General features: G+C 33.1%; 3 protein-coding genes across 3 annotated transcripts; 1 reads left to right on the top strand and 2 right to left on the bottom strand.

Moving 5' to 3' along the window:
• Nucleotides 1–18: 18 nt before the first annotated feature.
• Nucleotides 19–6,330, bottom strand: p47 (NSFL1 cofactor p47). The gene is made up of 9 exons (XM_085190932.1): nt 6,076–6,330; nt 5,609–5,813; nt 4,663–4,771; nt 3,040–3,125; nt 2,675–2,724; nt 2,135–2,256; nt 1,722–1,850; nt 762–888; nt 19–269 (listed from the first exon to the last, which is right to left on the bottom strand). Exons 1-9 carry the CDS (start codon nt 6,178–6,180, stop codon nt 54–56), a joined length of 1,149 nt encoding a protein of 382 aa, XP_085047058.1. The 5' UTR covers nt 6,181–6,330; the 3' UTR covers nt 19–53.
• A 207-nt stretch (nt 6,331–6,537) lies between these two features.
• Nucleotides 6,538–10,289, top strand: LOC146535144 (uncharacterized). The gene has a single exon (XM_085190931.1). The coding sequence runs from the start codon at nt 6,738–6,740 to the stop codon at nt 8,232–8,234; it is 1,497 nt and encodes a 498-aa protein (XP_085047057.1). The 5' UTR covers nt 6,538–6,737; the 3' UTR covers nt 8,235–10,289.
• Nucleotides 10,290–12,888: 2,599 nt separating this feature from the next.
• Nucleotides 12,889–22,504, bottom strand: LOC146535143 (uncharacterized). Its single transcript, XM_085192068.1, has 11 exons — nt 22,241–22,504; nt 21,274–21,460; nt 19,883–20,025; nt 19,474–19,565; nt 19,188–19,298; nt 18,135–18,231; nt 17,514–17,700; nt 15,072–15,164; nt 14,469–14,581; nt 14,023–14,116; nt 12,889–13,131 (listed from the first exon to the last, which is right to left on the bottom strand). Exons 1-11 carry the CDS (start codon nt 22,487–22,489, stop codon nt 13,052–13,054), a joined length of 1,446 nt encoding a protein of 481 aa, XP_085048194.1. The 5' UTR covers nt 22,490–22,504; the 3' UTR covers nt 12,889–13,051.
• Between the last annotated feature and the right edge of the window lie 1,389 nt (nt 22,505–23,893).

Genomic DNA, 23,893 nt, shown 5'->3' with positions numbered 1-23,893 from the left:
AATAAATAAAACCCAACAAAAGTTTAATAATCATTTATTAGTGTTTACAAAATCTACTTGAGTCGCTGCAGCAGTGTAGTATTAAGTAGGTTAGCATCTTTTAGTGTCTGCGAGTGGTCTGAGAGCTCCGAGCTGGGGAAGGTTGTGAGGAGGGCGAAGGCCTGCAGCTGGTACGCGGGCTCCGCTCGGGTCACGTACTGGACGAGGTCACCCACTGTGTGTGTGTGGTTGAAGCGACCGGTTAGACGAGTACCGTCTGCTAGCCGGAACTGGAACGATTGTCATTTATTATATTAAAAGGCATGTGTATATAATTCAATATATGTATAAATAAGTAATGCAGATTAGTAAATTAATTATGTATATTAAGCCGCAAGCGGGTCGCTAATACTTTAACATGGTATTATTATTATTTTTTAAACTTCTTAAGCTGCAGCACCATACAGGCACAAAGGAAAACGCATCTTGCCGCACCTACCGCGACATTCGAATACAAAAAGTTAAAATGCACATCACATGTAGCAAAAAAAAGATAAAATTATAAAAAAAGATAAATTTAAAAATTATTTGTCAAAAACTTTTTTTTATGTAACATACATATAGCTTAGAAACAGAGCGCTCGGATGGTTTTCAAGAGCTAGCTGGAGCGCTGCGGTGGGTTTAAATTATATCACGTAAAATTTTTTGCATGTTTCTGAGAGAAACTCTAAATCTTTAGACGTTCCAAGGCTACAAGAAAGGGGTCTCAGACGTTAAGGTACCTGCACGGTGGTGGCGGGCTGCGCGTCGTCGAGGCTCACGGCGCTCTGCGCGGCGCGCGTGTTGGCGGCGCGGTCAGCGCCCGACGCCGCCACCGCCGCCGTCGCGCCCACCGTCGCTGGCGTCGGGCTGCGGGCAGTACAGGTAAGTGCTCTCGTCAACTGTCATCACGTGATACATGCCCTTCGGGGGGCCTCATGCTTTTTTAAGTGAGTTTCCTCCTATATTATTTGATAATGCGTTTCAAAGGTCAACCGAACAGGACATATCTTACCGCTCACTTTCATTCGACGTGCCCGAACCAGCTGAGCACGTTCTTCTTCATTCTCACCGTGACATCCTCGACCAGCAGGTACTAGTCCTGCCATGCTGTGTGTGTCTTCCTTGGGGATTCGATCAGTTAAGTTGACTCCGCATCTCCATAGCATTCATCTCTCTTTCATTCTTCTTCTGTAATCCCATGTTGCGCTGCCGTATAACAGCGCAACATGGGTACCAACATTGCATTGTATACAGCCAAACGTGCAGCTGTACTTACGTTTCGCCGTCTCATTAATGCAATTAATGCACCGTTAGCCTTGTTAAAACGTTAGCCACAGAAATAGTCCTTTTCGCATCCATCTCATATCTTTCATCTCTACAGAACATACTTCCCTTGGAAAGTATGTTTTATACCACTTCATTCACTTGTTCTAATATCTTACATACAATTACACCTTCTGCCTTCAATAAAATATAAGTAAATATAATTTTTTACGCCAGTTTGTATATGTATGACGTGTAACGACAGTGACGCTTTTCGCATAACATATTTGGTGTTTTACACACGACTGTATTTGCGCGAGTTTAAGCCTCTTGAGTAGTAAGTTCAATCCCCTCTTGCAAGGATAAATTATTTTCATTTCTCCACCTTAATAATAAAAGATGAAAGAGAATACATTCTTCACAGTATTATAAATTACCTTCCCAACATATGTCCTTTGCCGGTGAAGGCGCGAGGGGCGGCGACCCTTGGAATGTCTTCGTGACGACGGTCCTCCAAACTGAGGCGGACCTCAGCGCCGCCTGATGACAACTCCGCTGGTACTTCACTAAGAGAAAGAAAAAAATAATCTATTGTTAGCATACTCGTGTAAAAGTGGGTTATAATAGGCAACTGTCACACTTACGTTCCTCATCTTTCGCCAAATTCTTAACACATAGGCGTATTGAGCGGCGGAACTCAACATCGCGCTTTGACTCGTCAATAGTGCGAGGATATGAAAATATTAAATAATTCATTTTCTCGACTGGGAATTGAATCCACACGTTTACAGTCGCTCGCTTGTGTAACTGTGCCAATTAAATCTAACTGTGAAAATTAAATCTTACTTACCCTCTACGAATGCAACTAAGGAATTCTGTGTTGTTGGGATCCGTATAATGTCTTAAAGGTCCACTGTCCACTGTGAAACCTTCTCTGTATAATTGTAGACGGACAGACCGCGGCTGATTGTCCTGAAAAATAGAATTAGATATTTAGATTTTTAGAGCGGACTGTACCGCATGAAGAACAGTTAGGCAGTAGGAACCTAGTGTTTAGATTACTCTCCCTTTACCTTGCTCAATTTTCAAAACTTTTTGTATTGTGTGGTAGAACTGAACGCCGCGCTTTGTTCTAAAAATCGTTTCTAAAGTTATTTTTGTTATTAATAACTTTAGAACAAAGCGCAGTATGTTAGTATTATAAATACGTTCCGTAGTATTTATAATTTCTAACATTAATAAATACTAGGGAACATATTTATATGTCTTAACAGTGAGATCGATCTCGAGTTACCGTTTTCCTTAATAAGTTATAATCTATAAATGAAAACGTCATCACAATGTTGATCTCAGAGTTGAGAGCGATTTATAAATATACGGGTCTAAGTACCTGTTTTGTCTTCCCTGATGTCACTTGTTCATGATCGTCAGCGGTTTGACCTGAAATATATTAACTTAGTTTTTTAATTAGTTACTTTTTTGTTGAAACTTGACTTTTAACTGTGTGTCTTCTCAAATATTGTAAAATATATTCGTATGTATCATCATACGGATATATTATATTACTAAACGACCTACTCGCACGTTCGCCCGCTTAAATTTCACAATTATTTATTTTCTCATCTGAATTACTTTCGTGTTCTAGTAACATTATCGTTTTTAAAACAATATCTATACATTGAAAACTAACATTAATATTATAATATACAGAGGTACATTAATAATGTTTAAATATATCAAAAATTATATAAATACCTAATCTATAGCCAACTCCGCTGAAAACACCGCCCCGCCCCCGACTTGTTGAAGCTGGTCCATCTTCAAACACTACGGCACCACGCCTAAAATATATTTAAACATATTTCTTTAGATTAACGCTCTTTCCCGTTTACTAGGGTACGGTATGGATGATGAATCTTGACAAAGTCTGCGCAGCATCTTCAGGTAATTTCATGGTGGCCTCGACTGATCGACGTATTGTAGGTAGAGGGTTCCTAGTGTTAAGACGTTTCTCCACTTTATGTCTCAATTCGAGTGACACATTGCGTGTTGTGTGGGGTAACAAACTGCCACGGGTCATCTTATTAAAGTGGGGATATTAAAATATAACTAAATCTCATGGAAAGATATCGAACCCGCAACCATCGAGTTTACGAACTTCGGATCCTTTCCAAACAAGCATTGATAATATACATATAATGTACAATTGTATGTAACGTGTACATTCATCAAAATACAATCTTTTCGCCCCATTTGAAGAAAATTTTATTACTAAAATTATTCTCATTTCCCAAGACAAGACCGAGTCAGATTTTATTTCGTCAGATTAGAAGTTGACTTATATTTTAATTTAAAAAAAAAAGAAAAATTAATATATGATTGTACAATCATTCCAAAACTGTTATTGCACAAATATGTGATAATTAAAAAATAAAATAACCTAAAGTAATATTATAAAGATTAAGAGTTTGTTTGGTTAAATGTGCTAATCTTAGGAACTACAGTAGAAACTCGATTAACTGGAATTGTTGTCGTTAATCATCGGATAATCGAAAATCCGGATAATCAGATCTATAAACACGTTAAAAACACGTGGACTAATGTCTTAAATAAATAAATTTATTATTATTATTATTATAAAGAAAAGCTGTTTTTGTGCACATGTAGCACAAAATTGTTATACTTATGTCTATTAAAAGCAACAAGTAACATATTAACGAAAATCAACGTTTATTAAAAAATAATTCACATTTTCCACATATAATTTATGCACATATAAATTACGTACGCATTTACGTACTTATAAATTTTCGTAGGTTTCATTGTAATAGGTTGTGTAAAATAATAAACGCGGTAGATAGTCCGGATAATCGTGAATCAGTATAACTGAGGGCCGTATAATCGAGTTTCTACAGACTGTACCAGAATAAATAGAATTTTTAACGTGTTTGATAGTCTATTTATGGTCTATTATAAGACTAAATATAGGCTATGTTACAAATTAATTTAGTTATTTATATTCTTTATAGCACAAAAAAAAAAGTACAATAGGCGGGCTTAACGCTAACAAGTATTTTCTACCAGCCAACCTGTCTCATGTGGGAGAACAAAATGTGTAGGTGTGCAAAAATAAAAAAAAATAAAAATAAAATATCAATTTTCAAAATACATACAGATATATATAATAAATACAATATAATATATACAAACTAATAAAATATTATATATATACACAAACATAAATACACACACACACATATATATATATATATATATAATAGTAAGTAATACTAAGTAATTTCTCTGGAAAAATATAAGTATTTTCTGTTTGACCGTGTGACGAAGCTACATATAAAAGTTAGTTAAACAAATACTCACTCTCGAACACTTTTGAACATCTCTGTGACAATATCTTGTCGTCCTTTGCCAGGGGGCCCAAGTATCTGTTGGCCAGATCTTTCAGAGCCACCTGCATAGAAAGCTTCACCTGTAACAATAAAAATACATTTTATTACTTTTTTACCTAATATTATAGGCAATGTAGCACAGTGTCTGCCCAAAAGCACAATGATCGTGAGTTTCATTCCCATCTGTGGGAATGAATTATTATTATTTCCTCACCCTAGTAACTAGACAAAGCTTAGCATTGAATTCCACCACTCAACATGCAGTCTTGAAAATTGGGAAGCGCCTGGTGATGTTTTAGCATAGGTTCCATCTGCCTTAATCCATTACCATCACATTTGCAGTCAGCTACTGTGCCACAACTGCCACGGACTGTTTTTTTTTAATATTGAATCTATTCTAACAGACCTGTAGCATTGTTATTTAAATGTTTTATTTGACCTATTTCTTTCTTTAATTCTTCATTTTTCTTAGTCAATCTATAAATTTCTGCTTTCAATCTTTCTACTTCTTTATAAGTGTCATTTAACTTTATAACATTATTTGGTTTTTCCAATAAATTATTTTCTTGTTCGCAGGGGCATCCTAATTTTGATACTAAATGTATATATTTGAACTAGTTCTAACTAATATAATTATATTAAATTAACTAAATTAACCTAAATTTAGGTGGTATAACAGCACAGTTCTACTGTGCGACTGTAAATGGAACAGTTGTCTCTCAGACGAATTATTTTCAATTCCTTGCTGTAGTAACAAAATAAAGTGTAACATTGAGTTTTACCAATCAATATGCAACATTTAAGAAATAAATGGTCAATGGAGTGTTTTGACATTTGGTTTCTTCTGCTTAGCCTGCTTTATGCAGGATGCAGTTTGAAGCAAAAACAGGTTTTTTTAACACTGTTTTAAGTATTACCTTCTTCATCCTCACTAGAACTCTCTTGCTGTAGTGAATCCAAAGTGGCAAATTGAGAATTGCCTTTCTTCTTCTCTTTCTTTTGAGGTCTACTTGGAGACCTAGGTGGAGAATCCATATCACTGTCCGACATGGGCGGTACATTCGCTGCAGCCGGTAAATCTTCTACATTACCACCATGCTCATAGAAACTAGACAGGGCCAACTAAAAATAAATAAAAATTAATAACAAAAACCAAAATGTAAGAACGAGTAAGAAATAAAGAAAAATGAGTTGAGTGAGTTACACAAATTATATCGATTAAATTATTAAGAAGCATTACAAAAATATTTCTTTGTTAGACATGATAATAATTTTTATTTACTAGTCCTGGATACAGCAAAGACGGTATGATGTCCCTTGATTTATCCTTGATTATCCGTCCTATATTACAAGAAATGCTAATTATTTAAAACAATATACTAACTTCTAATTGCCAATTGGATGATTCTAAAAAGAATCTACTACGGTTTTCATCAGCGCCGGTAACATCACAAAATTGACGCAAAGTGTCTTCTTTATTCGCGGACATTCTTTTTAAATATGTTTCTATAATTATATCACGTTAAGGTTTATAAATTAATCCTTTTTATTAATGATATTATAAATTAACTTTTGAAAATATCAAATCCGAGCAAGTCATCGGACTTTTTATTCAATCAAAAATGAACATAGATTATAGATTACTATTAAAAATGTAATGGATAGCACAGACTAACAACAAACAGCAACAGACTGTTACATAATGCACTATGCAGATATCTGTCAGGTAAATGGGGTGAATAAGCACAAAACCAGGATTTTTTTTGCAACATAACAGGGATTAAATTTTACGATTAAGATACATGATAAAAGACATAAGAATATAATTTGGTCCTCCCTATATCATGCAATTAGATTTAAAAGTTTTTAAGTCGTAAGAATGACAGCGACAAGATAATTTGACAAGTGAGAAACAATGTGTGGGTGCAATGCAGTGTAATGCAGTCGAATTTAAAAATTATATGTTTTTTTCGTTTTCATTGTATAATTTAAAAGGAGTTTTTTATATAAGATCTGAGCACATTCATGTTTTTAAACATAAAATAAATGAAGACCTCTAGAAAACCAGTGGGAAGTATAATGAGGAAATATTATCAGCTGATCCTTATTGTGGTTTGTTTTCTGAGTATTATTACTCTTTTAATTTACCGTCATGAATATTACCGGCTGCGATATGTGCTAGAAGTACTCAACTTTTTTGGCAAACCCGGCTTGTCAGAGATTGAATTTTGTGGCCCTGGTTTTAACGCTACAATGTTGTCAGAAATACTTCGCAACACATCAATGGAAGTACGAGAAACTCCGCCCTTGTTTCAAGAAATCGATGATCAATTCTATTCTTATTCATCGTTTTTACGTTCTTATAGTAAATATGACCAACTTTCACCTACCAATGCATATATTATAGACACAATAGTCGTAGGTAAAGCTTCAGCGGTACCAAATTATCGCTGTAATATATGGCTCGAAAATAATCTTAAACCTAAGCCTGGCAGATTTAATTACAAAATAGTATCAGAATCAATAAATAATTTCCGTTTATACATATTCCAGTGTTCACTTGCTAAAAATCTTGGAAAACCAAAAGGGATAAGTTATTATGTTAATGACTATAATATAAACCCAATGCATGCTCCAATTAGTAAGATCATTCAAGTCAACACTAAGAAAAAGCCCAGGGAGAACAGTAATATAAAATTTGTTAACAACATAGAACCTGCTATATGTGTTATACCAAATGATGTTCCTATAGTATCTAGAGATGCATTTTTAGAATTCTTAGCATTTCATCACATAATTGGAGTGAATTTCTTTACAATATATGATAGTATGATTTCTGAGGATGTTATAAAAAGGCTGAATTTATTCCCACCAGATATTACACAGTGGGAAATTCAATTTTATCCATTAAATTATCCATTTTTGTTTTCAAAATCATACAAAATTGTGAGATATGCAATTGAACTTGACTGTTTGTTTAGACACTTTAAATATGATAGGGAAGAAGTGAACAAAGTCAGTCATGTGGCTGTATTATCTTGGGATGAGTTTTTAGTTCCAAGAGTTCACAACAATTTTAAAGCAGTTTTAGATGATTTTGATCCAACAAGATCTATTCGCACCTATGTTGTAGAGCCACTGCTGTTTTGCTTGAATCAAAATGATGACGATAATGCAGAACTAGGGCATCCAGATATATTGAGAAAAACACATTACTACTCTGTGTCTCAAGAAAAAGTTTCAATTAAAATAAGAAATTTTGATACTATGACAGTGTTTGAAGATTTGTTTAATTTAACTTCCACTAGCAAAAATATTCCTTTAGAACAACTGGGAGCACATAAATACACTATTTGTAAAGATCCAAAGAAGTTCAATCCTGATGGATACAATGAGACACAAATGCAAGTTTTTCAGCATAAGTTTGAAGGTGCCATGTTAAAGTTTGGACAGAACTTAGTAAGTAATAAAATATACAGGTTATATAGAAGTGGTCAAATATGGGAGAAAAATAATAATGATATTGTTAGGGACATACTTTAATGTTGATATTTTTTTATATTGAGTGTTGAATGATTTATATCAAAGAATATTTAAAAATGAGTGCAGTATTATTATAAGATTTCACAGTTTATGTATAATTTGTTGTAGATCTTGTTTGTTAATCATTGTTTCTCTGATATTAAAATTAGTAAGTGATTATTGAATAATAGGTTTTATGGAAATAATAATACCAGTATAAAATTATATAAGTTTGAGAAGAGTAATAAAAATGTAATATCCATCACTATTGTATAAACATTTCTATCTAGCATGTCACATAGTAGCTTAAAATTAAAGGGCAATGTAAAACTATAGATTTAAATATAAATTGTTATAGTATATTCACATAGATGATTGCTATTTGTTTGTTTTTTGGAGTTAGTCGTTGGTGAATGTGTTTTTCATTAAGTTTATATATAATTTAATATGTTTCATTATACATATATTGGTTATATATTTAAAAATATATAACCAATATATGTATAAAAATTATAAACATTTTATTCAGAACCAGAAATTAATATATTTATTAATTTCTTCATTCTGGTAAGACAAAGTATAGCATTGAGTTCTGCCTTTCAACAAGCAATGTCTTGAATTTGCAAGAAATGCTAAGAATAGAATTTCTTAACACTAATTTCACTCTAATTTTTTCATTTCAGGATAAAGTAAGTTTTTTTTATTAAAAGATATTCATGTGTATAGTGTATGCTATTGGTTTATTATTTAAAAGTAAATTCGTAACTATAATCTCATCCATGAATACAGGAATGGTGTAAGAAACCATATTATAATTATATTTTGACTTTAGCTTTAAACAGGAAATTTTTTATTTATAAAATTTCTGGGGTGGGCACCAGACTGCCTTTGCCCATGATACAAATTGATTTTACAATTTGTCAAATTATTTCAGTTCTTTTGTTATATAAATTTACAAAAAATAGATTTTAATCGATTTTACATATAATCCAATGTCTAATTCCTATTCTTAGGGACCGTTTGTTAGAGAATTTGTGCCTTGTTTACATGAGGGTAGAGATAGCTAGTGCATTCTTGTTTACTTATACTAAAGTTAGCATAGCCATACTTATGTCACTTATAAAACCTTTAAATATAATATGATTTCCATTGCTGACTTCCATTTTTTAGATGTACTGTAAAGCTTTTATGTAGGTATTATACCAGCTATAGTATAGAAAAAGCTAATTGACAATTTCAAGTAATAGTGTCATTTGACCATTCCGCTAAGTTTAATATAATTTTAAAAATTGCTTACAGTACGGCTAACAAGACGTGGTCGCCTAAAATTATGTTTTCTAAATTTTTGCGCATTGTCAACTCGAATAGAAAATATTCATAAGAAAAATCTCAATGATTTTAGGATCTGCGCAGCAAGTCACTTGTTGACCGTACTGTATTTAAAACAAAAAGACTGTTTCATATAATAAATCAGTGATTTTTACGTTACGGATATTTTAACGTTTCGGCATTTGGCTGCATATAAGATAATAAATTTCAAATTTGTTTATTTAAATATTTTATTCATAGTACATGCTAAAGAGACTCGACGAAGAGGTAAAGAGTAATTGTAATTAGTAGATGTCTGCATTTAAGATCAATATTACAATGGCAATAGGCAAGTGTGTTGATAGTTAGATTTTTTTTGTCACATAATTTTTCACACATAATATATTATATCTTTCTTGTATCTTATATACTTATCTTTTTTTCTTATCATACTTTGCTTTTCTCGTGTAAAATGTATTTTTTTTTTCCAGTTTTGTATAAAAAGTAATGTGAGATATTATTTCGTTATGTCGCCTTTGTGAGAAATATAGCAAAATTTTAAAATTTTGTCGATGACAAACAGACTTCCTTTATTTTATTTTTATATGTACTGTTTGCCAAATGTGGACTCAATCGACTTCGAAATAAGTAATTCAAGTGCATATAGTAATTTTACATTGTTTTTAATAACCATAGAGAACCGTTGTTCTTGTATACAAAATATTCACATTTTTCATGTTTTGCTAATAAACGACGTTTGTAATAAAACATTATTTTTATTTCTGCAATACACAATAAAAGATTTTTAATTATTATTTTAAGTATTTCAGTAAAGTAAATGTGAAATAGTGGATATATAGTTTTAAATAAATAATTAAATAATTTTCTTGGGGGGAGGTGGGTCTGGACTTAAGTTATAGATAAATATGTGTGTGTAAATATTGTTTTTTTAATTTTTTGGCAAATTTTGTTGTACCTAAGTAAAGCTTTTGAGATGGGCACAACATTATTCTGGGGTGGGCACAGCCCACCCGGCTCCCTCCCTTCCAACGCTTATGGCTTTGGCATGCACCACTCTGGGGTCACACAATTGCAACCTGAAAAAAGTACATTTTTATTTACTCCGTTCTTCACGCACCGCCCAATTTTTGAGATATTGCGTGTTGAGTGGAGGTACATATCGAGGGTTTGTTTTATACCGCGAGCGAATGATAATAATTTTGAACAATCGGCAAGGCAACACTAGGTTCCCTTTGACTAGGCAGATGAAACCTAGAGTTTAGACACTCCATTCCTCATTTAGCACCAAATTTTTCGAGGCATTGCGTATTAAGTGGCGGAACTCAACGCCGGGCTTTTCGGGGGGCACCCCTTGTGCCCACGACAGCCTCAATATAATAATAGTATAATCAATATAATAATAATAATAATAATTAATATAATTTTGATACCATTAAATCATAGTAGAATAGCGTGTGAATGTGTAAATGCAGCAGCTGTGGATTCAATGCTCACTCAAACAAATGAAATATTTTTAAATCCGTGCTCTAATATGTAATAGTAACAAAACTATGTGTGGTACTCAATAAATGCAACGTTTTGGAAATTAGATGGTGCATGAAGAATGGAGTGTTTTAACATTTGGCTTCTTCTGCCTGATCTGCTCTATGCAGGACAAAAGAAGAAGATAAAAATAGTGTTTTTTATATGAAGTACTGTTTATAAAGTATTACTTACATTCTTCATCGTCTTCACTACAACTCTCCTGCTGGTCTGAATCCAAAGTGGCAGATTGAGAATTGCCTTTTTCCTTGTCTTTGTTTTGACTACTTGGAGACCTAGGTGGAGAATTCACACCGCAGTGGCGGCGTGGGCGTTACATTCGCTGCAGCCGGTAAATTTTCTACTTTACCATCATATTCATGGAAACTAGACAGGGCCACCTAAAAATTATAAAAAACAGTAATAAAACAGCAAAATGATATCGATTAAAAAATGAAATATCCCTACAAAACATTTCTTTATGAGACAAGATAATAATTTTTATTACAAGTACAAGTACTAAACACAGCATAGAAGGTATGACATCCTCCTCCTTTATTGAATTTTGAGATTACGATATTTAAAAAAATCCTAACTATTTAAACAGTATACTAACTTTTAGTTGCCAATTGGACGATTCTAAAAAGGATCTACTCCGTTTTTCTTCAGCGCCGGTAACCTCACAAAATTGACGCATCTTTTTTATTTTTTTTTTAAATTAAATATAATTTATATAATTAGGTCACGACAAGGCAAGCAAGGAAGATATTGTACTCTACAGAGCAAGTCATCGGCCTTTTTATTCAATCAATATAGATTGGTAAGCTATCTAATCTAATAATAATCTAATGGCTCACACTCACAAAAATATTGTAAATTCAAGATTGACAAAAATATTGATCAATATAGGGCTCCTTAATAGAAAAAAAGCAGTTGCTTCTGTTAATTAAATACAAAAAAGACAATAAAAAAGAAAGATTGATGACAAAAAAACAGTAACACCGGTCAGAGCGCTTGGACGGTTTGCAAAGAGGTGCAGGTTCAAATCCCGCCACGTCCAAATTTTTAAACATTTTCTCAATAAGTATCATTGAATTAAATTAATAAAATTCATTTAATATGTAACAATCCAATCAAAACACCGATAAATTTGTTTGAGTATTCAAAATCTTATAAAAATATTTGTACGAAGGTTATATTAATTTATCGAGGCAAACTAATATATTATTATACTGTTTGTATTAAAAGGTTAATGGTTTAAACCAGAGGTCGGCAACGCGGCGCCCTTCAATAAATTTTAGTGAGCCCTTAAACTATTGTTAATTTAGACAAGAAATTAAAAACTTAAATTCCTAGAATCTATTGTATCTACGTCAACGGTAACACGCTTGCACGTTTGCGTTAACTGGCATGCGTGTTTAAAAAATATATTATTTTTTATATTTGTTAGGTCAAAAAACAGTTGGCGCCCGCCATTAATTTTAAATTTAGTATTTCACTCTTTACCTAAAAAACGTTGCCGACCTCTAGTTTAAACCATTAAAGTTAATGGTAAATGGTTTAGCTCCATATCTTTATATTTTATTCATATTTTTCAAGTCCACCCTGGACTTAAGCTATGAACAAGTCTGTGTTTGCTTAGTTTTTATTTTTTTAATGTATTTTTTTGTTAGTAACACTTCTGGGGTGGGCAAGGTCTACCCGGCGCCCCCTATTCCTATGTCCATGTAAAACACCTGTACCCGAGTCCTGAGATGAGAGTAGGTGGCTCCCACACTTGTGTTTGAAAATGTGCTAATGGCTAGTTACAAATAAAACGGTTAAACAAGAAATAAATATTTAATCGTCAATAATATTTAATACAAAAACTGATCGAAATATAATAATTTATATGTAGTTTAAAATCATCTAACGTCACTTCGTAAAGCCGCCATTCACGACACACCATTTCTTTTAAATCACAACAAACAAAGGCTATGATCAAAGCGTTAACTGCATTCTGCTCGTGGGAAAGTGCAAGCGCATGGATCCTTTGCAATACACTCGGCTGGGCACACACAATTGCAAGCTGAAAGTACATTTTATTTTCAGTTCCACGCTCTATCCCGCACTAGTAGGATAGGCAGAGGGAACCTTGGGTTAACCCGCTCCGTTCTCCACGCATCGCCCTATATTTTAGATGTTGTTGGGTGGTGGAACGTATCGAGGTTTTGTTTTCATACCAGAGTGAGAAAATAAAGATAACTTCGATTGAAAATCGAATCCACAAACGTCGCAGAATCAGCCAGACCTCAGGCGCCTAATCATATTAAAACAATTAATAGGAAAAACATTAGTACGTGCGCACGTATATAAATAAAGACGTATGGTCAGCATTGTTTACCGTTTTATTATTTAAAGTGTAGATACCTAGACTTATGATCAGCTTCAAGCTGTACCCCGTATATAGCTGGGTAGGCAGAGGGAACCTAATGTAAGGACTCTCCGTTCCCCAATCTCCGCCACACTTTTGACGGCATTGCATGTTGAGTGGCGAAGCTTAACGCCGCGCTTTGGCTTGTTACCAGAGCAAAGAAATGAAAATATTAATAAATAATAATTCATTTCCCCGAGTGGGGATTGAACCCACAACCGTCGCCTTTACAGTCGAGTCAACATAGGTTTTATTGTATCATTAGGTACTACCATTATTTACAAACATTTACTATATAGTAGGTATATTAATATTCTAAACGCATGCTATAGCTATATAATTTATTCAAGCTAGCGCTCTAAGTGGTAAGTGGATTAAGACTGACTTGTAAATTCCAGGTAACATCACATACAGTATTAGATACTTAGGTAACACAAACAATATTTACTATTACGTCACTACAACTTATTTCAAAAGAGATATATAAACTCCACCGTGGGTTTTTGCCATAGTCGTCTTATAGGAATAGTAAGAATATGTACTAACGGTTACAATCCCCATAAGAGCAGGGGTCCACATATTCTGTGCAATCTTCTCCGGGTGGCAAGAACGATGAGCGATATACTGTCGTGCCTTCCAACTGAAATGGAGAGAGAGAGAATAGAGGAATAAATAATTAGACAAAATTTATTTGAAATAACATATCATTTTATAAAGGTATTCTATGTTAGCTGGTCTTTGCGTAGCGTCTGACTATAAACGTGATGGACATGGGTTTGATCTGTACTCGAGGGACTAAATTACTTTTATTTCCTCTTTTCGTCGCAAGGTTTGTTGGTTGGTTCCGTTGACGTTCCCCCACTGAATTGACAATACCTCGAACATTTGGGCGTGGATTCCCCACGCCCAAATGTACGTGCACACTAGGTTCCCACTGTATACCCTGCTATACGTGAAATAAGAATAACTAGAAAAGAAAAGTAATGATGTACTTTTTGACATGGCTTTTGGTATTGTCCTTTGCAGGCCCAAGGCGGTCGCTGCGGCGCCGTCGAGCAAACCGGTTGGAACGACATCTTTTGAATAGTATCACACTCCATTTTTGCTGAAAATATTTAGGAAAATGTTATTATTAACAAAGTTATAATTTCAGTTTAGTAATTAATTATGTTAAAATTTTTGCATTATGCTTCTCCTTTGCCTTGAACACCCTTCACATAAAATAGATATAGCTTACATTTTAAACCAGATGACCTGATGATAAGCCACTCTGTTTTCAATTTAACGCCATTTTGTATTTATATAACGTAGGCCGAGCGCGCGCATTAGACCGGGGAAACCCCCATGTACACAAGTTATAAATAACATTCCATGATAAACGCTTGTTATTAATGTGCCCCCTTTACATTTAAATATCATACAAATATCATAAAAATAATATATATAAATGTTCCCCAAAATGTATTTCAACATATGAAATAGTATTTTCACGTATATTAATAAAAATACGAAAAAATTAAATGACGTCATTATTGCGCTACTGGCTCTAACTAGGTATAGGCTGTAAATGTATTTAATAAATAAACACAAAGTACCAGCTGGTTTTTCGTAACACCGATGTGGAGCGTACGATTCTGGTGGCAGGACTTTGCCAGGGTTCAAGTAGGACATTCGGTTCACTGTGCGATCTGAAACAGATTATGCAAAAAAAAATTCGCTTTTGTAATAAGCTATATGACCTCTTTTTCTCTTCTTCTTTCTTCTTCTTTTGTGTCAAGTATTTTCTATTTTATGTAGGTTTACGCGCTTCTTCACATAGTAGCATAGGGAGAGTTTAGTCAAAAGTCAAAATATATCACCTTTTTAACCGACTTCTGTGAGAAAAGGAGGTTATCAATTCGACTGTATTTTTTTTTTATTTTTTTTTTATGTTTGTTACCTCATAACTTTTAACTGGGTGAACCGATATTGATAAATTTTTTTTTATTTGAAAGGTATAGCTTCCCGAATGGTCCCATTTTTTTTTGGTCCATGTCTGACAATGGTATCCATGAGAAAATCACATAAGTCTTAAATTTGCATTAGGCATGTGCGCGACTAATAGCCGAATAACTCAATATCGCGCAACCGATTTTGATGATTCTTTTTTTATTTGAAAGGATACAGTTCAAGGATAATTTGGTGAAAGTTTGGTTAGGTTTCGATTATGGAATCCGGAGAAAATTGAGAAAGTTTGTTTTTTTTGGTAAAAAATTGATTATACTGTAATAATTACAAGAAAAAACTTTTTAAATTGATGTCAGAAGTGAGATTCCTGATCGTTGCATTTCTTTTCAACCAACCTCAAAAAAGAGGATGTTCTCATTTTCAACCAACTTCAAAAAAGGGAGATTCCCAATTCGCCCGAATACTTTTTAACCGACTTCTGTAAGAAAAGGAGGTTATCAATTCGACTGTATTTTTTTTTTTTTTTTTTTTTATTTTTTTTTTTATTTTTTTTTTATTTTTTTTTTTTATGTTTGTTACCTCATAACTTTTGACTGGGTGAACCGATTTTGAAAATTTTTTTTTTGTTTGAAAGGTGAAGCTTCCCGAATGGTCCCATTTTTTTTTGGTCCATGTCTGACAATGGTATCTATGAGAAAATCACATAAGTCTTAAATTTGCATTAAGTATGTGCGCGACAAATAGCCGAATAACTCAATGTCGCGCTGACCGATTTTGATGATTCTTTTTTTATTTGAAAGGATACACTTCAAGGATAATTTGGTGAAAGTTTGGTTAGGTTCCGATTATGGGATCAGGTGAAAATTTAGAAAGTTTGGTAAAAAATTGATTATACTGTAATAGTTACAAGCAAAAACTTTTTAAATTGATGTCAGAGGTGAGGTGACCTCAAAAAAGAGGATGTTCTCATTTTCAACCAACTTCAAAAAAGGGAGATTTTCAATTTGCCCGAATACTTTTTATGTATGTTCTTGTCAATATACCAAAATGTAACATTGCACAAAAATAATACTTAATTAAATAAAGTTTTACATAGGACAACCACAACCACTCGTTGACAACCACTACCACCACCATCACCACTCGTTTAAGAAGCATCATTTTAAGATCTACCCATCACTTAAAATCGTAAAATAAATTTATTTTTGACAAAAACAAAAACCGCTTCTAACAATGAACTAAAAAGTGAAAAATAATTTTACAAAGATTTTATAATTTTGAAGTCGGTGTCAAACTAATGCTACAACACCCTTACTACAATATCTAATTACTAAGCCTGTTTGTTTTACTTGGCACCGACTTCAAAATTATAAAATCTTTGTAAAATTATTTTTCACTTTTTAGTTCATTGTTAGAAGTCGGTTTTTGTTTTTGTTAAAAAATAATTTATATTTCTACTAGAATGTCCCAGAAATCAACGATAAGCAGAAAACGGTTGATAGACGATTTGATAGGTAGATAGATAGTGAGTCGTGTCAGTTATAAGAAAAATGTGAAAATAAATCTTTGTCATGTACTTTTTATATTATATGGATTTAAAAAAATATCGGAAAAACTGACATCCTGCGATGATCTTTCAAGACCAAGGACTATAAAACAAATATAATGAAAATATTCCTGCGCGTGCGTTTCGAATCCACAATCATGAGCTTAAGTAGGTACATAAATTCCACAGCAGCTATTATTGGATCCGTTGCCTGTTCGGCGAAATTCAAAACCGCACTTCGTTAAAGGAATGAAATGTAAATATTTATACCAATATACGAACTTACAGCCATCAGTGCATTCCTACAGATATTTTATTTATTATCAAGCGTAAGTTTACAATTTCCTTGGAATTTCTCTTTTATCCGCATGAGAACCTAGTGTTAATACACTCCGTTCTCTATTATGAGATACATTTCATACATTATGTATATTTTAACAAAATATTTGAAGGTAAACTGGAAAATATATTTGAATAAGCAGACTATATTAAGAACTAAGCGTAGTAAAATAAAGAATATAAAAAAACAAAAAAAATAACTCACTTTCAAAAGGCTGTTCCACACAGTGAAATTTGTGGGCTGGCTTGAAAGACTCCCTCAAAGCGGTGGGTTTCGCCACGTAGTCGTGTCTCTGCGTGGTTATGTTCTGCATGGGGCCCTGGCCCCACATGTCGTGGTGGCAGGGACGGATCGCTTGTGTTATACATACAGGATTGGGCAGGAAGGATAACTGTAACAATTTGAATTTTTTTTGGTTTATTTATTTGCTTGTCTGTGTTTAGTAAGTTATGGGTTGAAGCTTTAACCAGTAAAGACTATTCGTTTTTTTTTAATTTATAAGCCTTAAATAGTTACAATCTTTTCAATATTTTAATCAGTTTAACGCTGTTATCTCGCACTCAGCAGGGTAGGTAGAGAGAAACTAGTGTTATGTCATTTCGTTCTCCATTTTCCTCAAACTTCTGGAGGCATTGCATGTTGAGTGGCGGTACTCAACGCTGCGCTTTACCTCGACACCAGAGCTAAGAAATGAATATATAAATTTAAATATATATTTCAATTTCTCGAGTCGGGATCGAACCCACAACCAGAGTTAGGTAACAGTCACACACTTGTACTTCTGGGTCACGACTGAAATAAAAATTTATTATAAGTTCTAATTACCTTGTGTACTGTATCGCCCTCCATTTGGGCAGTAGAAGATACGAGGTTCGGTAAAGGCTTTATCGCTTGAGGTATTGGAGCGGATGCTGGTAAATAACTGAAAAGAAAATCAACATGATTCAAAATGAAATCATGATTTTAAAACAAAAAATGTATTTTAATATTTTGATTTTGAAAAAGCACGGGCTGAACACGTAATTTTGCTGTTTTAAATGTCTGCACAGATTTATTATATTTTAAAAGTAGTATTCTAAAAAAAATAATCTGGACCAAAAAAAATATAATCCACGCCAAACTTTCCAAGTTTAAACCGTTAAAAAAACGATATCTCAAAATCAGTAAGATCAATTACAAAATTCCTACAAAATATAAATAATAACAATGCCTTTAGAAAAGGAGACTGACTATGTTTATTAAATAACTATATTGCGTGCACAACATGACACCTTAAAACGTCGAGAAATTGCCATTGTGAAATTCGAAGCATGTTTATAGCCGCATGGATATATATTATTAAATTTTTATTTCACCTTCACGATGTAACGAGGTGGGCAGAGAGAGGTTCGATACCAGAGCGAGGAAATTATAAATATAAAATAATTTATATCCTCGAGTGGGAATCAAACCTACAACCTGTCGCGCTTACAATCACTCTTTTGTGGCTGTGATAAAATCGTTTACTTACAGCGAAACGATTAAAGTGTTGTAATATAGCCTAGACTAGAGCACTCTGGAATAAATGGACTATCTAACTTAGAAAATATATTTTTAATTCGAATCATGAACGTATTAGAACTCTAGTATACGAGTATATTAGTCCATAAGTATACACTGATGATTGTGGGTTCAATTTCCGCTCACCGATAATGTTTATATTTAAATTATTACTTTATTTCAACAGATTGCGGCCATGGGCTGCGTGCCTTAGATATGGCCATATAATACTCTATTGAACAGTAATTAACATAGTCCCTTTCATTGCACGATGGAATAGTTATATTTAAATACTAATTACTAATAAATATATAAGAAGTCGGTTAAAAAGTAAATTACCTGTTCTTATATATTGTTTCAGTTTCAAATCTTTTAGATGCGGTCACAGGATTCACACAAGTGTTGGGAATAATGGCTCTTCTTCGACAGTCATTCTTAGAATCTAGATAGCTAAATTGGAAAAGAAATAAGACACTTCCAGAAAAAAAAACTGTTAAATAAGTAAGTACAAATAATTATAGAAAGACATTGTTTTTTTTAAATATGACGTTCCTAAATTATTTCCAGGTGTCCAATTATTCTGTGTAAGACACTTACTTAAAAAGATATCTCCATATATAGATACCTCATTGTATACGTGGTGTTTCCCTCTAATTTCTGACACGGCTTCTGGTACTGGCCCTTACAGGCCCACGGCATTGGTTCTTTTGGTAAAATCTAGAACAAATATTTTTACTTTATATATTTTTATTAGAGTTCGAGTTGAAAGTGTCTTTTGTGTTCTATTGATACGTGTGAAGGACTAGTGAGACTGTACACATAAAAAACACATGGATAGCTTTTGAAACTCAAGCAGGAGAGCCATTTATTTCAAAAACAGCAACTGCTTGCTGCCAACTCTTCTGAGCACTACCTACTGCCTTCCAAGTCGATAGTAGCTTTATATACCATAAAAAATGGTGGCAGAAGTCAGTTTAAATTAAGAATATATATTTAATTCTGTCCATATCCAAACCTAACGTCTATAATATTACCTGATTTGGCATATAGCTCAGTTTATGGGTGGTGCTGCCATCCATCTTGGCGACAGGGCGTTCGTAACAACGTTCTGGTGCAAAAGATTTTACGAGCTCCATCCTCTCGGGCGGCAAATAGGATAGTTTGTTTACAGTCCGATCTAGAATATAAAAGATAGGTTACAAATAAAATTCGTGTAGCATTGTCATATAAAGAAAATTGTATGGGTGTTCACTCATATAGCGTAAAACTTAGTGGTAAGTGTGCTTTGACTGTTTCCAAGAGACGTGGATTCAAATCCCGAGAACTTAAAGAAGTTTGAATTTGTTTTATATGCGTTTTATACAAACACCAAGGAAAGAAAACGTGAAAGTTTAATGTTAAAAATATTTTTTACATTTTTAAAGCATTTGATTTTGACCAAGAGTGAATTTGGAATAAGAGAAGCGGTTTCAAACTTGCTATGTTTAAATTCTTAACCAGAGTCTCGTGAATTGATTTGAGCGCAGTTAGATGGAACAACAGTGTCTAAGCACTACAGTCTGACATAGTATGAAGTGATATAGTGTGAAGCTGTAAAAAAAAAATTAACGAAACGCATCCCAATTATGAGCCCGAAAAATTAAACGAATTTGTTAGGAACTATATAGGATAAAATATATATATATTTTTCTCATATAATCACACAGAAATATAATATTAGACATTTTTCACAAGTATTGTAAAATTTGTATGAACTATTCGTCATGTGTGTAATATTTCACAAAAGTAAGACATCTCGTTTGCCGCCGTCGTCTAAAACATAATCTAAGTTTCGTTGCTTTCCCATTCTGAAGTTTCCGGAATGTATAATAAAAGTTATTCCTTCATATTATGTTTCTGTATGTATATTTCAAATAAACTCAATGAGAATAAGATTAAAGAAAATTCCTTGAAATGTTTGCTATTTTATAAGTTATTTTTATATTTAAAACTTTAAATATATTTTGTACAGAGCCATTACAAATTATGATAATTTATGGCTTGTACTTCTCACAGGTCAATTTTATCTTTGTATATTTTTTAAATTACCCGACTACAAGATACAAAGGAGTGTAACGTGTTTATCAATCTATGTAAGTATGTTTTTTGTGGTACTGTAGAGACATAACGTATTTACCGATTTTGACGATTCTTACGTCAACCGATTCATCTTAACCTTGCGATTATCACTAACGACAATAATCAAAATAAATTACAGCGACAACCAAACGCTATGTTATCAGAATAAAAATAAAAACGATTCTACAACCAATTAAATTCTTTATAGGAAGAAGTACAATTTATTCCTCCATAAGTAGTTACGTTTTAGTTTTATACAATCGGATTTCTTGTTTTTTTTTAAATATATTTTTTTATTATCACTTACTTTCAAAAGGCTGTTCCACACAGTGAAATTTGTGGGCTGGTTTGAAAGACTCCCTCAACACAGTGGGTTTGGCCACGTAGTCGTGTCTCTGCGTGGTTATGTTCTGCATGGGGCCCTGGCCCCACATGTCATGGTGGCAGGGACGGATCGATTGCGTTACGAATACAGGATTGGGCAGGAAGGATAGCTATAATATTAAATATTAATTTTTTTTTGTTGTTAGGAAGAATATTTTTTTTTGTGTGTGGCGGAACTCAACGCCATGCTTTGCCCGAGAGACACCAGAGCAAAAAAAAAATTTATTAAATATTTCATTCATCGAACCCACACCCTATTGCATTTAATGTCACACGCTATTGCGCCGCTGATATGAACAGATATCCTCAATACATGTGATGAAAGAAATATTTCAATAATAAGGAACTTAATGTTATAATATAGAAATTTATAACTTCTATACTTCTTCCTAAAATGTAAACATCAAGTTATATCTAAACAACAGATATTAGGAAGCGGTTTCCTTAGTACTGTCCTAACAGTAAATATACGGTGCCCATTGTTTTATAAATTGTTTTTTATTAAGTAAACATCTTAAAGAAGAAAATTGTTAGTTTAAAATAGCAGCTGCTTTACATAAAAGTCTTGAGAACAACTTGTCTATTCACAATGAAATTGCACATTTTAAATTGGATCCTCAACGTAGCGTACTTAAAAGCACTAGCTTGTACTGTCGCCTCGTAACTGGCATCTACTTAAGGAAGTGTGTCTCCTCTACAAGAATTTACGGATGAATGAAGCCTTAGTTTTTTAGCTTTCTATGAGAACTTGGGGAGCTAGTGTTAAAACACTTTATTTCTATTAAATATTTCATTTCTTGGAGTGGGGATCAAACCCGTAACCTGTCGCATGCACAGTTACACCGCCACGACTAGCCTCACTAAAACAATATAATGTGAATAAAAATAACCTTTTGTACAGTACATGACTCCATAGGCTCACAGCTTGGAATTAAATTGGGCGCAGGTTTTATTGCTTCTCCTCGCAAGTTCTGGCAGCCGTCCACTGGTAGGTACGAGAGCTTGTAGGTGGTACAGGACTCTACAGGCGCTGAGGGTTTCATATAACATCGTCGTGGTGCGTAAGAATCTGGGATTTTTGGTTGCTTGTAGCACTGAAAAGGTGGTCTAATTGAATATAACATGTAATTAAGTTCCATAAGAAAGTCATTATGTCACGATAAGTGAATGTTTTAGCACTCAGTTTTTTAAAGTTTACATGGGTTCATCTAATATGTCTTAAGCATGTAATATCTAAAATGTTTAAAATAAGTTTACAGGTTTCACAATAGGTGGTTTCCCACAGCAACAGGATCTGCATTGGCATGGTTGTGCTTGTGCCGTATCAGGACGATTCGTTCTCAGTCCAGACTTGACTCCTGCTGCCGGCTCGCAACGCACCGCAGCTGGACATGGCACACACCTGGATATTTTATATACGATATTTTGTTAGTTTATATCCATAACTATATACTTATGGAAAGCCAATATGTTTAGTTAATTTTAAGTTAAGGAATTAATAATAGAGTAGCTTATCGTTATAATATTTTCATGTTATTATTATTAGTATTATATCAACACCGCGCTTTACCTCGTTACTAGAGCGAGAAAAATAAATATTTCACTCTCCCCAATGGAAATCGAAATCGCAACTTTCCCGTCCCAGTCGCACTTTATGCCTTTGTGCCAGGGGGCAATGAGGGCCAGGGGGGAATGTTCTCAATATTAATTATTAAAATATATAAAAGTGTTCTTAATTTTTAAATAAGATGACTATCATTTACAATATGATGAACGATAAATTAATAAATTAATGCATAGGTAAATCAAGATATTTATTTGTACATATTACATAATTATAAGTACTTACTCAGGCATGATTTAATCTAAATCTTATAAAGTAAAAATAACACTGTAATAAAAAATACAAAATAAATCTAAAACTAAAAAGTTAAAGAACTGTAAATAATTTCACAAAAACATCTCTATCGAAAATAATGTCTCTAAAAAGTGACAGTTGTACGAATTGTTCTTTTTTCGTATATTTTGGTAAATTCGAGATGGTTCAAATAAAATTTGTGGCCATTTGTTATAATATTAGAATTATTATAAAAGTTTTAAGCTGTCCTATCATCTAGAAATTAATAAAAGATTTTATAGTGTTTTCCTTATCCAAATAAAATTTTTGCACGGCTAGAGCTTATACTATTCAACTTTGACATACATATGTTTGTATTTTTAGGATAATAGCTCCATAAGTAGAATTAATTAACTGGTATTAATAAAAACAAATAATTAATTATTTACACGTTGGTTTACTGAAACCTCCAATTGATAAATTTAATAATATATATTTTGTATGTTAATACATATATCTATCTATTCATTATTATACCCCAATTTATTAATAATGTTCTTTAATTGGCCTCATAATATATACTACTTTAGTAATTATTATGAGTTCAAATTCAAAATGTTATTTATTCAAATAGATTATTATTAGCACTTTTGAATCGTCGAATGAACAAATAAATAAAAATGCTACCACCAGCTCGGAAGGCAGT

Source organism: Heliconius melpomene, chromosome 10, assembly GCF_056956725.1.
Source record: "Heliconius melpomene rosina isolate 202511_hmr_F chromosome 10, ASM5695672v1, whole genome shotgun sequence".
In the NCBI taxonomy this organism is placed as follows: domain Eukaryota; kingdom Metazoa; phylum Arthropoda; class Insecta; order Lepidoptera; family Nymphalidae; genus Heliconius; species Heliconius melpomene.
The sequence above is the reverse complement of the archived record's forward strand: the minus strand, read 5'-3'. Positions and strand labels throughout refer to the sequence as shown.